The sequence below is a fragment of the Garra rufa genome, chromosome 8, assembly GCF_049309525.1.
Source record: "Garra rufa chromosome 8, GarRuf1.0, whole genome shotgun sequence".
Classification (NCBI taxonomy): Eukaryota; Metazoa; Chordata; class Actinopteri; order Cypriniformes; family Cyprinidae; genus Garra; species Garra rufa.
This window is the reverse complement of record NC_133368.1, coordinates 42,866,984-42,879,626: the sequence shown is the minus strand read 5'-3', so window position 1 is coordinate 42,879,626 and position 12,643 is coordinate 42,866,984. Positions and strand designations below refer to the sequence as shown.

Genomic DNA, 12,643 nt, shown 5'->3' with positions numbered 1-12,643 from the left:
GATTAAAAATTATTATATTGTCATATAGTCATAAAACCTACTCTCCAGTAAGCTTTAATGTTTTCAAAGTCCTTTGCAATTTCTTTGTGTGTGTCTTTATTCAGTCACGTGGATGCATCTTTTCACACTCACTCTATTTGAAAATCCTCATCATGTCCGTTTCCAGGCTTTTGAGGTTTAAGGTTGCAAATATATAACATTTGATATATATAATCTATTTTTTACAAGGTCAGATTATGGACCGGGATGATGGAGCCAGTGTCCAGGGGTCTTGAACTGAAAGGCCCACTTTGGCCAAATACCCAGAAACAAGGCACAGCAGTTGTACAACTGGTAAAGATAGATGAACACGGTTTGAATGTGTGCCAGTGTCTGTTGGCACAATATGAAATTACCCTTCTGAACACCATATTGCAATTTGGATGTTATGTAGTAGTCGTGTTGACACACATGGTTTGTTCATTTGTTTATTTAATTTATTGTATTTACTATACCATTTCTCTTTACATACAGTATATGTAATAGGTGTGTTCACACTGAAAGTGATTTGCAGCAACAGTATGTTGTTGATGTTTGATGATGCAAATGAGCAGCAACACGATGTCACAAATCCGTTGTGTGATACAGGTGAAAAACTGTGACAGAAGTGTGAACTATGAGCTGTTATACTAGAAACCAGCACAGAGGCTCACCGACCTCCAGCGATTTGCAACCTCCAGTCAGTGCAAACGTGCAAGTGCGACAAGAGTGGGGTCTCCTAAGAGCCCCATGGCCTTGCAGGACCCTACTTTGTCCTTGCTTTTATTAGTCTTCTTGTTTGAATGAATGCCTTGTTGCGTATTCTGAAGAGTGCTTGAACTCCCCGCCCAGGAGGTCATGATTGGTCTCCAGAGCAGGTTCTTTTGGAAGGAAAGATCACATCAATTAACCACAGGTGGATGATTTGCTGTAAGTGAGCTCCTAATCACCTAATCAACACCATAAACACGCATACCAGTAGTGCTAAAGTAGACTAAATGAGTTGTCATAGCACTTGAATGTTATTGCTCTTTGGTTTTTTTGATTGCTTCCATTGTCCTCTTTTGTAAGTCGCTTTGGATAAAAGGGTCTGCTAAATGTCTAAATGTAAACTTAAAAGTACATAGCCATTTGTAAATGCACATTTCCTTTGCACATATACATATTGTAAATCTGTGATAAATCTATATCTACACATGTCTATTTGTAAATTCTGCTTTAGTAAACAGCAACCTGTATGTTATGTTCAAATCTACCTGCAATTTACATTATAGTTAATAGCAACCTGTATATTGTGTTCATCTATTTATACATTCTAATTGTAGTTAATTATCATCTGTAAATGATGTTCACAGTACTTCATCTGTAAATATTATCCATAGCTTCCCCCTGTACATATCTCCTATAAGTGCACTTATAACTTATAAATTATACCTTTATCCTGCACTTGCTGCTTATTGCACTCCTGGTTAGACCTAAACTGCATTTCGTTGCCTTGTACTTGTACATGTGTACTGACAATAAAGTTGAATCTAATCTAATCTAATCTAATTTTAACTCAGTTAACTTAAAATTTTAAGGCAGCTGCTGAACTTAAGTTTTTAGGTTGAAACTGGTAAAAAAAAAATTATACAGTGTTCTATAATATTGCTTTTCAAGTGAAAATCAGGAGAGAAAATATGCACAGTTCAAGATCTGTCTGTGGGCAAAAACAGTTCTAAACAAGTATGTTCGTGGGTTTTGATGTGAGAGAACAACAAGGGATGGACTTTTTCACTGGAGGAAGTGTTATTATGGATTATGGATTCATATTTTGGCCAGAAGCAGTTGAAACGCATTGGCGGATTTGTTTCTTAACACACAGCTTTTCACTTCTCAAGACATTAATTAATCGTCTGGAGTGGTCTGGATTACTTGTGGATTATGGTAATGTTTTTATCAGCTGTTTGGACTCTTATTCTGAAGGCACCCATTCACTCCTGAGGATCCGTTGGTGAGCAAGTGATGTAATACAACTTTCTGATTGAATTGAGTGAAATTTCCCTTCTGGGTAAACTATTTCTGCTAAGTTCTGTGCTATTTTTTAAATTGTTGTGTTTATGTGTTAGACATCTTTGACTGCTGTGCCATGTCTTGCTGTTTTGCTATTTTTTTTTTCCCCTACCGCCTGACAGCTATCACTGAAATAGGTGTCTTGGGAAATCACACCTGTTTCTATGACAGCTCTGAGCCCTATAAAACCACAAACAAGAATCTGACAGCGGGTCACTGTTATTTAGCCAATCAAATTTACAGTCACTTCCTGCCTGCTCGTTTTGAATGTTTGGGTTTTGCTGATGCTGAGCTTGCAAATGCGTGTAGTGGAAATTTTGGAGAAAACAGTTTGTGTTACTGACTAAAAAATAAACTGGTGTTGCAAAAAAACGGTGCATATGCCCTAAAGAGTGTTTTATTGACGAGTCAACTGGCCATATTGGCAGCACTGAGCGTAAACAATGCCACTGAACCGAATGAAACTTGCATATTTTGCTAATTATTGCTGCTGAAAACAATCAATTATTCTCATGTTTTGGGCTGTACTAATCAGTCTGACCTGGAAAAAAACTTTTTGAGTACTATAGACTGCCAAAAGTTGTAACAAATCAAGGAGAAGTGTGCAAAAAACTGCCTGGGGAACAAAAGGCGTTTGTGGTTGGCCAAACTGAATCAGGATTTCCAGGGCAATAATCTGGCAACATTTATGTTTGTTTTTATCATTTCCACTCAGGTGGGTGAAATATTAGGCTAATATTTTAATTAATACTGCTTAGAGGTAGCATTACCACCTGTTAGTTTGTCAAAATATTGCACCCTTTCCTGCTTACTAAGTCCGTCTCTATAATATTTAGCAGCTTTCACACATTTTTCTCGTGACTTAGACACCATGAATTAGAAGACTAATGTATTCAGTAGTACATTAACCGTGCAGTTCATTCTGTTGTTTACATTTGAGCATCGCCAACACGGCTGCGCATCTGGTTAACTGACCAAATCGTGACGTAAGTGCAAACCCTCTATTATTTTTAATCTGCTATTCCGGATGAGTATTTTCTATTTCAGTTTAAATGCACGCATCTACTTCTGGACTACTTTTGTCCAGCTTTTATTGAACAGAAAAATTTTAATGTGTAGTTTATAAATACAAGAGTTCATTAGTTGAGAATATTCCATCAGTGATATTATATAGTTAAATGTTTATAACTGATAAAAGTGATTTGATTTGATTTGATACAAGGATGTATCTTTTTTTGCAAGGATTTAATGCAATTTATTCAACAAATCTCAACAAATTAGAATACTTCATAAGACCAATAAAAAACATGTTTTGTGAAGAGTTGGCCTTCTGGGAAGTATGTTCTTTACTGTATATGTACTCAATGGTGCATTGGTAGGGGTATATGTACTTGGTAGGGGCTCCTTTTGCTTTAATTACTGCCTCAATTCAGCGTGGCATGGAGGTGATCAGTCTGGTACTGCTGAGGTGATATGGAAGCCCAGGTTTCTTTGACAGGCCTTCAGCTCATCTGCATTTTTTGGTCTCTTGTTTCTCATTTTTCTCTTGACAATACCCCATAGATTCTCTATGGTGTTCAGGTCTAGTGAGTTTGCTGGCCAGTCAAGCACACCAATGCCATTGTCATTTAATGTAACCAACTTTTGGTGTTTTTGGCAGTGTGGGCAGGTGCCAAATCCTGCTGGAAAATTAAATCAGCATCTTTAAAAAGTTGGTTGGAAGTGCACTAAAATTTCTTGGTAAACGGGTGCAGTAACCAACACCAGCAGATGACATTGCACCCCAAATCATCACAGACTGTGGAAACTTAACACTAGACTTCAAGCAACTTGTGCTATGAGCTTCTCCACCCTTCCTCCAGACTCTAGGACCTTGGTTTCCAAATGAAAAACAAAACTTGCTCTCATCTGAAAAGAAGACTTTGGACCACTGGGCAACAGTCCATTTCTTTTTCTCCTTAGCCCAGGTAAGACGCCTCTGACGTTTTCTGTGGTTCAGAAGGGGCTTAACCAGAGGAATACAACAATTGTTGCCAAATTCCTTGACACGTCTGTGTGTGGTGGCTCTTGATGCCTTGACCCCAGCCTCAGTCCATTCCTTGTGAAGTTCGCCCAAATTCAATTTTGCAGCCCGTCAAGGCTGTGGTTCTCTCGGTTGGTTGTGCATCTTTTTCTTCCACACTTTTTCCTTCCTTCCACTTCCTGTTAACATGCTCGGATACAGCACTCTGTGAACAGCCAGCTTCTTTGGCTTTTTCTTCCCAATGATTGTGTAGCCTAGTGAACCAAACTGAGAGACCATTTTGAAGACTCAGGAAACCTTTGCAGGTGTTTTGAGTTGATTAGCTGATTGGCATGTCACCATATTCTGATTTGTTGAGATAGTGAATTGGTGGGCTTTTGTTAAATGTGAGCCAAATCATCACAATTAAAAGAACCAAAGACTTAAATAAATTCAATGCACACAGACTGAAGTAGTTTGAGTTGAATTACTGAAATAATTGAACTTTTCCTCGACATTCTAATTTATTGAGATGCACCTGTAGATACTTTTTAACCTCAAATGCTCATCTTATCTAGTTCTGCGTCAACTCTGTACATGACAGTTAGGGTCATCTCATTTTTTTCTCCAACTTCAAAATCATCCTACATTGCTTCTTTTACCTGATCTTCTTCCTGATCCACTTTCTAAACACTAGGTCGGTACTTCTGCAGCGATGTAGGACAATTTTGAAGTTGGATGAGAAATTAGATTATCAGTGTTGACAATTCAGGATTCTTTGATGAGTAGAGAGTTAAAAAAAAAACATTTATTTAAATTTATTCGTAACATTAATCTTTACTGTCACAATTTAATGCATCCTCGCTGAAAAAAAATACAAATTTATTTGACGTCATTAACGTGTAACAGTTGTAGCACTTAATGCTCTTTGTTGTGCTCTCTCCCTAAAAGCAGCGCCCGAGCTGGGAGCTTGATTCAACTGAGACCTGCTCATTCCCTGCGAGTACGAAGTCTAATCTTAGACAATCGAAATCAGATCTCGTCGAGCGTCATCAGTGAGTCCCCGTGGACGGCACCGCCAGCCTTCGGTGACGTTTTTGCAGCCCTGTGCTGGGCCACACAAGAGTTGGTCGATTTGTCTGGGGCATTATTAGCAAGGGCCCAGGTGGCGATAATGTTGCCTGGGATGCTTTGACGTCAGATAAACCCCTGCTCTGCAAATGACCCCCTAGGACACCTTCTGTCCACAGTAACTAAAAGACAACACACCCAATGATTTCTGCAGAATTACAGCAGTAGGTGAATGTTTATCCTCTTTTTTTTTTTTTTTTTTTTTTTGGTGCCACAAGAAAGATGTAGCACTCGCTCTGTTGTTTTAATCAAATGCTTGCTGCGTAAAACTGCACCTTGGTGTCACATATTCTGAGAAATTGTGATTGCAAAGTGCTCTAAACCAATAACACTCCCAGGAGAGGGAATCGCTTTCTTCTTGTATAAAGGGTGCCGACTGCGTTCCACTATAGTGCCTGTTTAATGGGTCTGTTCTGGCTTGACATGCATCAGCAGACATTTATATAAAAATATATAATAAACAGCCATCGCATTCACTGTACTTCTGCACACTTCCGCATGTTGTTTTTCTCCTCACGTTATTTATGATGACTTTGGATTGGATGCATTTTTCAGCCAATTTCTGGGAAATATTTATAAACAAATGGAATAACCAAACTCTATGGACGTCTCAGCTGTGGCGTGTTTTTAATCTGCAGTGTTGGATGTCTGGCATACTCCCTTTTCCTGGAAACTGCTTGAAATCTTCTCTTTTGAAATGCGAGATCATGAAAACATTATTGTAAAGGAATGGTGCGGGGTGGGACGTGGAATCTGCAGTCCAAACTCGAGGGGTGAATATTTTCACTTCAATAATCTGAACATGATACTGGAAGAATGTTTCCAGCTGACAGGGTTGCCTGGGTAAATTGCGGCCTTCAAAATACGTTATCTGAAAAACAAGACACTTCTTCTTGTTGTTTGTAATCATTTGTCAGAGGTAAATGTCAACATTTTTGGCTCAAGGAGGTATATAATGCCTGGAAAGAGCCTCTTCCACATCTCCACCTACTTTTGAATGGCAAAGGAGTGATATTTTTGTGTTTTCAGTGTAAGTTTTAGTGATTTTGTTATGTGCTTTTGTCATTTTTATTATTTTAAAGACTTCTGTTTTCTTTTAATGTATTTTTATTTTAGTTTTAGTAATTTTTAGACATTTCCTGCTCCAGAAGGAAACCCAATGCATTAAGAGCCAGGGGGTGAAAACTTTTTGAATTTGAAGATCAGGGTAAATTGGACTTACTTTGTCTTCTGTAGCTTCTGAAGGGCAGGACTAAATGGAAAAAAATTATATTTACAAAATAACAAAAATGTATACGTATTCATTCTGTTCAAAAGTTTACACCCTTGGCTCTTAATGCATCGTTTTTCTTTCTGGAGCATTAGTGGCAAAATGGTGTTATTTTAGTATTATTTCTTGAATTCTTTTTTGTATTTTCAGATTTCATTTTAGATGTAGTCGAAGTTTTAGTGATTTTGTTATGTGCCTTTGTCATTTTATTATTTAAAAGATTTTTGTTTGTTTTTAATTTATTTTTAGTCATTTTAAGACTTATAATTTCAATGTCAAGACAACATTTAGTGAGTTGGTGTGACTTTTGAATTAGCTTTTATTTTTAGATTTTAGGGTTTTAATTTGTTTATAATTTAGTAGTCTTTTTAAGTGTTTTTTATCCAATATGTATATTTTATTTTATTTCAGATGTACAGTTGAGGTTAAAAGTTTACACACCCCTTGCAGAATCTGCAAAATGTTAATTATTTTACCAAAATAAGAGAGATCATAGAAAATGCATGTTATTTTTTATATTTAGTACCTGAATAAGACATTTCACAAGAGGAAATAATAGTTGAATTTATAAAAATGTTCAAACTTATACATACGCTTGATTCTTAATACTGTGTTGTTACCTGAATGATCCACAGCGCTGTTTTTTTGTTTAGTGATAGTTTGTCCTGAACAGTTAAACTGCCTGCTGTTCTTCATAAAAATTCTTCAGGTCCCACAAATTCTTTGGTTTTTCAGCATTTTGTCTATTTGTACCCTTTCCAACAATGACTGTATGATTTGAGATCTTTTCAGACTGAGGACAACTGAGGGACTCATATGTAACTATTACAGAAGGTTTAAATGCTCACTGATGCTTCAGAAGGAAAAACAAGTCCTGAAGAGCCAGGGGGTGAAAACTTTTTGAATTTAAAAATCAGGGTAAATTTAACTTATTTTGTCTTCTGTGAAATATGTATCTTCGGTAGCTTCTGAAGGGCAGTACTAAATGAAAAAAAATGATATTTGGGCAAAATAAGAAAAATGTACACATCTTCAATCTGTTCAAAAGTTTACACCCTGGCTCTTAATGCATCACTGAAGCATCAGTGAGCGTTTGAACCTTCTGTCCCTCAGTTGTCCTCAGTGTGAAAAGATGTATCCTAAAATCATACAGTCATTGTTGAAAAGGGCTCAAATACACAAAAATGCTAAAAAACCAAAGAATGTGTGGGACCTGAAGGAGTTTCCTGAAGAACTGTGGGCAGTTAAACTGTTCAGGACAAACAAGGGACTCATGAACAACTATCAGCTGTGGATCATTCAGGTAACAGCACAGTATTAACCTCAACCGTATTTCAATTACTTAAAACAATTTTAGATAACAACTACACAGATTGATGTAGCCAAATCGTGACCCTCTGGTTTTCCCATAGCCATCCAGATTCTATACAGCTCACGCCAGTACGCCTTCTTTTTGTCAAACTTCTGCATACCATGAAAAAGAATAACCTATATAATTAAATGGAAAAAAGTTTCTTGGCTTCGTCTTCATGCTTTTTGAATGGTGCTCTCGAAAAGCACTAAATTAGCGTTCATCATCACCCACGTTCTTTTTTCTGCGTTCAGTCATATAACCGCCCGAATTATGCATGTATTCTGATTACCACATCCGCCACAGAATCAGTGTCTCTCTTCGACATTCATGTATTCCTCAGACACTCACTTGTACAGATATCTTGAAAGGGCAGGCGCACTCCACCATTCAAGGCTGTGACGATACAGTTATTCAAACATTCCTTCAGCTCACTGTGATGAGGTTGATTCACAATCCCTTTTCTTTCCTCAATGTACCATACCTTCAAAGCTTCGTGGCAACCTACGCACAATTGCGTAATGTCAAACAAAGTCTCGCTTAGCAAAAATGGCTTGTTCCATCATTTTATGGGAAAGCAAAATGTAAAAGAATGTATACTTTTAGAATGAATTTCTCATTTTGTAATCATTTACGTGCTCTCATTTGATTCCGATTGCGTATTATTTCTTTCTTTGAAACACTGAATGAAATATTTTATAGAAAAGAGCAGCTTGGAAAAGAATCTCTCTTTGTGTTTGATGCTAGAAATAGATGCATTTTAATATCTATGCTTTTGAAGGTGTATTGCATGAATTCAATTGAATACGTGTGTAATTTCAGATCACATCTTGGGCGAATGCCAGTAAATAGTTACATTGGTATCAAAAAGCTTTACTGATCAAACACTTATCTTTAATGTATCCATTTCTCAAATGTAAGGATTGTTCATGTATTTTATTGAACAAGTTAACTGAGAGCTGCTACAGGAAACTTCTACATTGTGTTCTATTTATCCATTCTCGAGCCACCAGTGAACATGCCACTTAGTACAAAGTTCTTGAATATCAGTTTTGCTAGATAAGGTTTGTTAGATAAGGTTTAATTTCTTTGTACACACTGAATCTATTGTTGTCTTCTGTGCTTTTCCTTATACTCTTGATAAGCCTAACTTGTGAGTGTCAGTGAAAGCTTCACTGCAAGTTTTGCACAAATGGAATAGGGGGATCTCTTTTAGATGAATTTATGTTTAGTACATCTAATGTTAAAAAACTATTGAGTTTTATTTTAAATATTCTTTGTAACCCTAGTATTTCTTTTAAAGGATATTCTTACAGCCAAGCACACTTATCTTAGTCCAGAGTCTATACAATGAAAACAACTGCCATAAACTGCTACTAGTTAGCAGTAGCATTTATAAAGAGCTTTGAACACTCATTCACTTTGCAAAACTATCATGATGAAGGTCCTAGAAGGATTTATTTTTGTTGGATTGTTGGCTGTTTTTTGGAGCTACATTAATGCAGAGCAAGAGAACTTCATGTTACTTGCAGGCCCTCTGACCACCAGCCAGACTTCACCTTTAGATGAAGACAATGCATTTACCTGTGAAGGTCCACTGCCAAAACAATCCAGAGCCCACTTCCTGTACATTCAGAGCAGAGGGGTGACCCACTTTAAGGTTCCCCTGTCCTGGTCTCGCATCCTTCCCTCAGGTGATCCTAACCAGCCGCATGAAGACACTGTGAAGTGCTACAAGACGCTTGTGCAGCAGCTGACTGAATCGGGCATCAAACCTCTGCTGGTTCTCCATCATTCTGCTGTACCAGAACTCTTCAGAGCCAGATATGGAGGCTGGGAGAATCCATTACTGGTGCAGATGTTTGAGCAATATGCAGGATTTGTGTTGAGTACATTTAGGGATCTTGTGGCCACATTCATCACGTTCAGTCACCTGCATGAGCTGAACAAAGTGCAACTTCAAAATGCTGTCCAGTCCCATGCAAATGTTTATAATTTCCATCATCAAATGTTCAAAGGTAAGACATGAATTTAATAAATAATTTATTAAATAATGTCTCGTACATAAAACAGACCAGGGTTATTGGTCAAGGGCAAACTCTCAGTAACTCTAATTCTAGTCATTTCTGAGTCAAAAGTCCAGTTTATACATCTCAACAAAAACATTTTTATGAAACTCTAAGACTTAGCTTTTTTTTATTTTAGTAAATCTCCAGGTAGGTTGTCACATGCATTTAGAATGTAATTTTATGCAAATTATTAATAATGATAAGTTTTCTTTAACCAAGTAATGTTTTCTTTATAATAGTACACTGATGGTGTCTTTCATAGTGATATTCTTTTGTTTTTCAGGACTTCATTTGTCTCTTGGGATCAGAGCCAGTGATATTAACTCTGGCTCTGATCAAATAGGGCCAAAAATCATGGTAAGTGTTCAAGATAGATCATCATTTTATGCTGGTAAATAGATGAAGTTCCCAACGTAGGTTTGGGAGGAGCCTAATCATTCAGTCCTGTCCATCATTACTACGAGCCTATATAAGCAGTAGTCATTGCTCTTTCCCAGCGACATTTCTTCTGACATCCCTCCATCTCCCCATCTCTTCCTCTATTTCTGTTATCCTTTTGTCTATGTAGCACCACAAGGGGGGGGGGGGGGGTTCGAGGCTCCAATAGCCGCGTTTCCACTGTCGGGCCAAAAGCGGGCGTGCTAGTGCGTGCCAGGGCCAGTCGCATTTCCACTGTCACTTCCGGGGCCTGATCGTGCCTCGTCGGTGCTTCCTCAGGGCCAATGGCCCGGGTTTTTCGGCCCGACGAAAACCTTGGGCCAAAGCGGGCCAGCTAGGGCTTGAGGCGTGGTCAAAGTGAAAGGCGGAGTTTATGCAATGTTTCGATAAGCGTGCTGTCAGGTAAAAGTGTATCCGCGGTAAGATGCGCATTTCGCTGTATTACGTCGTGCAAAGAACTCAAAAACTTAAAATTGAGAATCGTCAGTACAAGTCTGTGGAAGATACCAGGGCTCTTCTGAGTATTTGGGCCGAGGACAATGTACAATGCCAGTTTGACGGCGTCTGCAGAAACAAAGACGTGATAAAATACATCGCTGCTAAACTCGCAAAGCTTAATATCAAGAAATTGCGTGCGCAGTACAAAGCCATAAAAATGCACAATGGACAGAGCGGTTCACATGCAGAAAAGACACTTACATTAGGCAGATATTGATATGGAAATCTATCCCGTTTTGATGGGCACATTACTTAAATGGTTATCTGATGGGGCACCTTTTGTGTCCTGTGTAAATCAGGTCCTATATTAATAGTTGCACCATTAACTGTTGTTACAGACAACTATGTGATGAAAACATTATTTAAACGCATGTCTGATGAGTATACTTATTTATATTTGGATAAATGCAAGTAAGATCCTATAAAAATGAGATCTGATGTAGAAGTAGGGGGACATCATCCAAAGAAACCCCCCAAAAACTCACCAACAAACCTTGATAACATGTTAACATACACTGTATCTGTACCTAAATAAAGGCATAAAAGATTATACTAGTAGTACAACTGTGTCGTTATTTTTTGCAGTAATGTGTAGATAGTATGCAACATTTTGTTTTATGTGATACAAAGTTAGACTAAAGATTTGTGTGTAGGTCTTAAATACAAAGCTTCTTTTCACGTGATTTATTAATGTAATATATTACAAATATTGCTGCTGCATTAACAACTGTTGCAGAGCATTTCTAGTATCAGAACAGACATCGCCAACATTACAAGGCGTTTCTGCATTCGCTGTATCCAGTTTCCACGTCGCTGTATTGTTCTTTTTCTAACATAAGCTTCCATCTTCGCAACTGGGTTTCGCTGCCTCATCTTCCATCAAGAAAACACCGAAAGGAGCAAACAAACAGCTGCTTCAGCTCTCTCCATTTTATTCGTTCGATAATCACACTATGGTGGCCTACCTGACCTTTCAATCTCGCCGCTGAAAGGGGAGGGGTTTCGTGACGTTTGATCCAATGAGGTGTGTAAAGGGCGGGCTTTAGGTTTGCACAGCGAGGCTACTGGCTCGATAATGGAAACGCAGCTTACTTTTGGCCTTAGTGCTTGCGACTCGAGGCCATTGGCCCCGCCCGGCACGCTCTTAGCACTGGCTCGCACTGGCCCGACAGTGGAAAAGCGGCTATTGAGGATAGCACGTTCGTTTACCATTAACCATGAGGTCTGGATCGACAGGCGAATTCCTGAATTATTATTATGTAATTTATCACATGCTTCTCTTGTCCCATATTCAGGAATATGTGGATTTCATCTCTCTGCACTTGCAGTACAACTGCAAATTGGAGACACCTCTTACGGAGGAACTGAGCAAGTTACAGGTAATGAATTATTGTGGCTCTTGATTATATAATCATCTTCGCAACAGATCAGCTCATTAAATAACCATTAGATTTCATAAGGGATGGTTTTTAATATACAAAGACTTGCTTAAATTACTTGACTTGGCAGAACAACATTGAAATGACACTTAACTCACTTGTTTCAGATTGGCAGTGGTCAAAAGCCCATCCTTATGTATCAGCTGACAGTCAAAGACTGTGATGGATATGCACTTGAAAAAATTCTTGGAGGTAAATGTTAGCATATTTTCTTTTTAAGTCTAAAATGCTTTCTATGAAATTGAAATACCAGATGCCAACCCTAATATTTGTCAGTTTTAAAGAACAAAGATCACATGATGGGCTGTGACATCACACAACTTTTTGAGAAGCTAGATCAGGAAGAAACACTCAAAAGGTAAAGTTGGGACCAAA

General features: G+C 38.1%; 1 protein-coding gene across 1 annotated transcript; it reads left to right on the top strand.

Moving 5' to 3' along the window:
- The first annotated feature begins 9,259 nt into the window (after window positions 1-9,259).
- On the top strand, window positions 9,260-12,630 carry LOC141340195 (lactase/phlorizin hydrolase-like). Its single transcript, XM_073845121.1, has 5 exons — window positions 9,260-9,842; window positions 10,177-10,250; window positions 12,125-12,208; window positions 12,376-12,460; window positions 12,545-12,630. Exons 1-5 carry the CDS (start codon window positions 9,260-9,262, stop codon window positions 12,628-12,630), a joined length of 912 nt encoding a protein of 303 aa, XP_073701222.1.
- The last annotated feature ends 13 nt before the right edge of the window (window positions 12,631-12,643 follow it).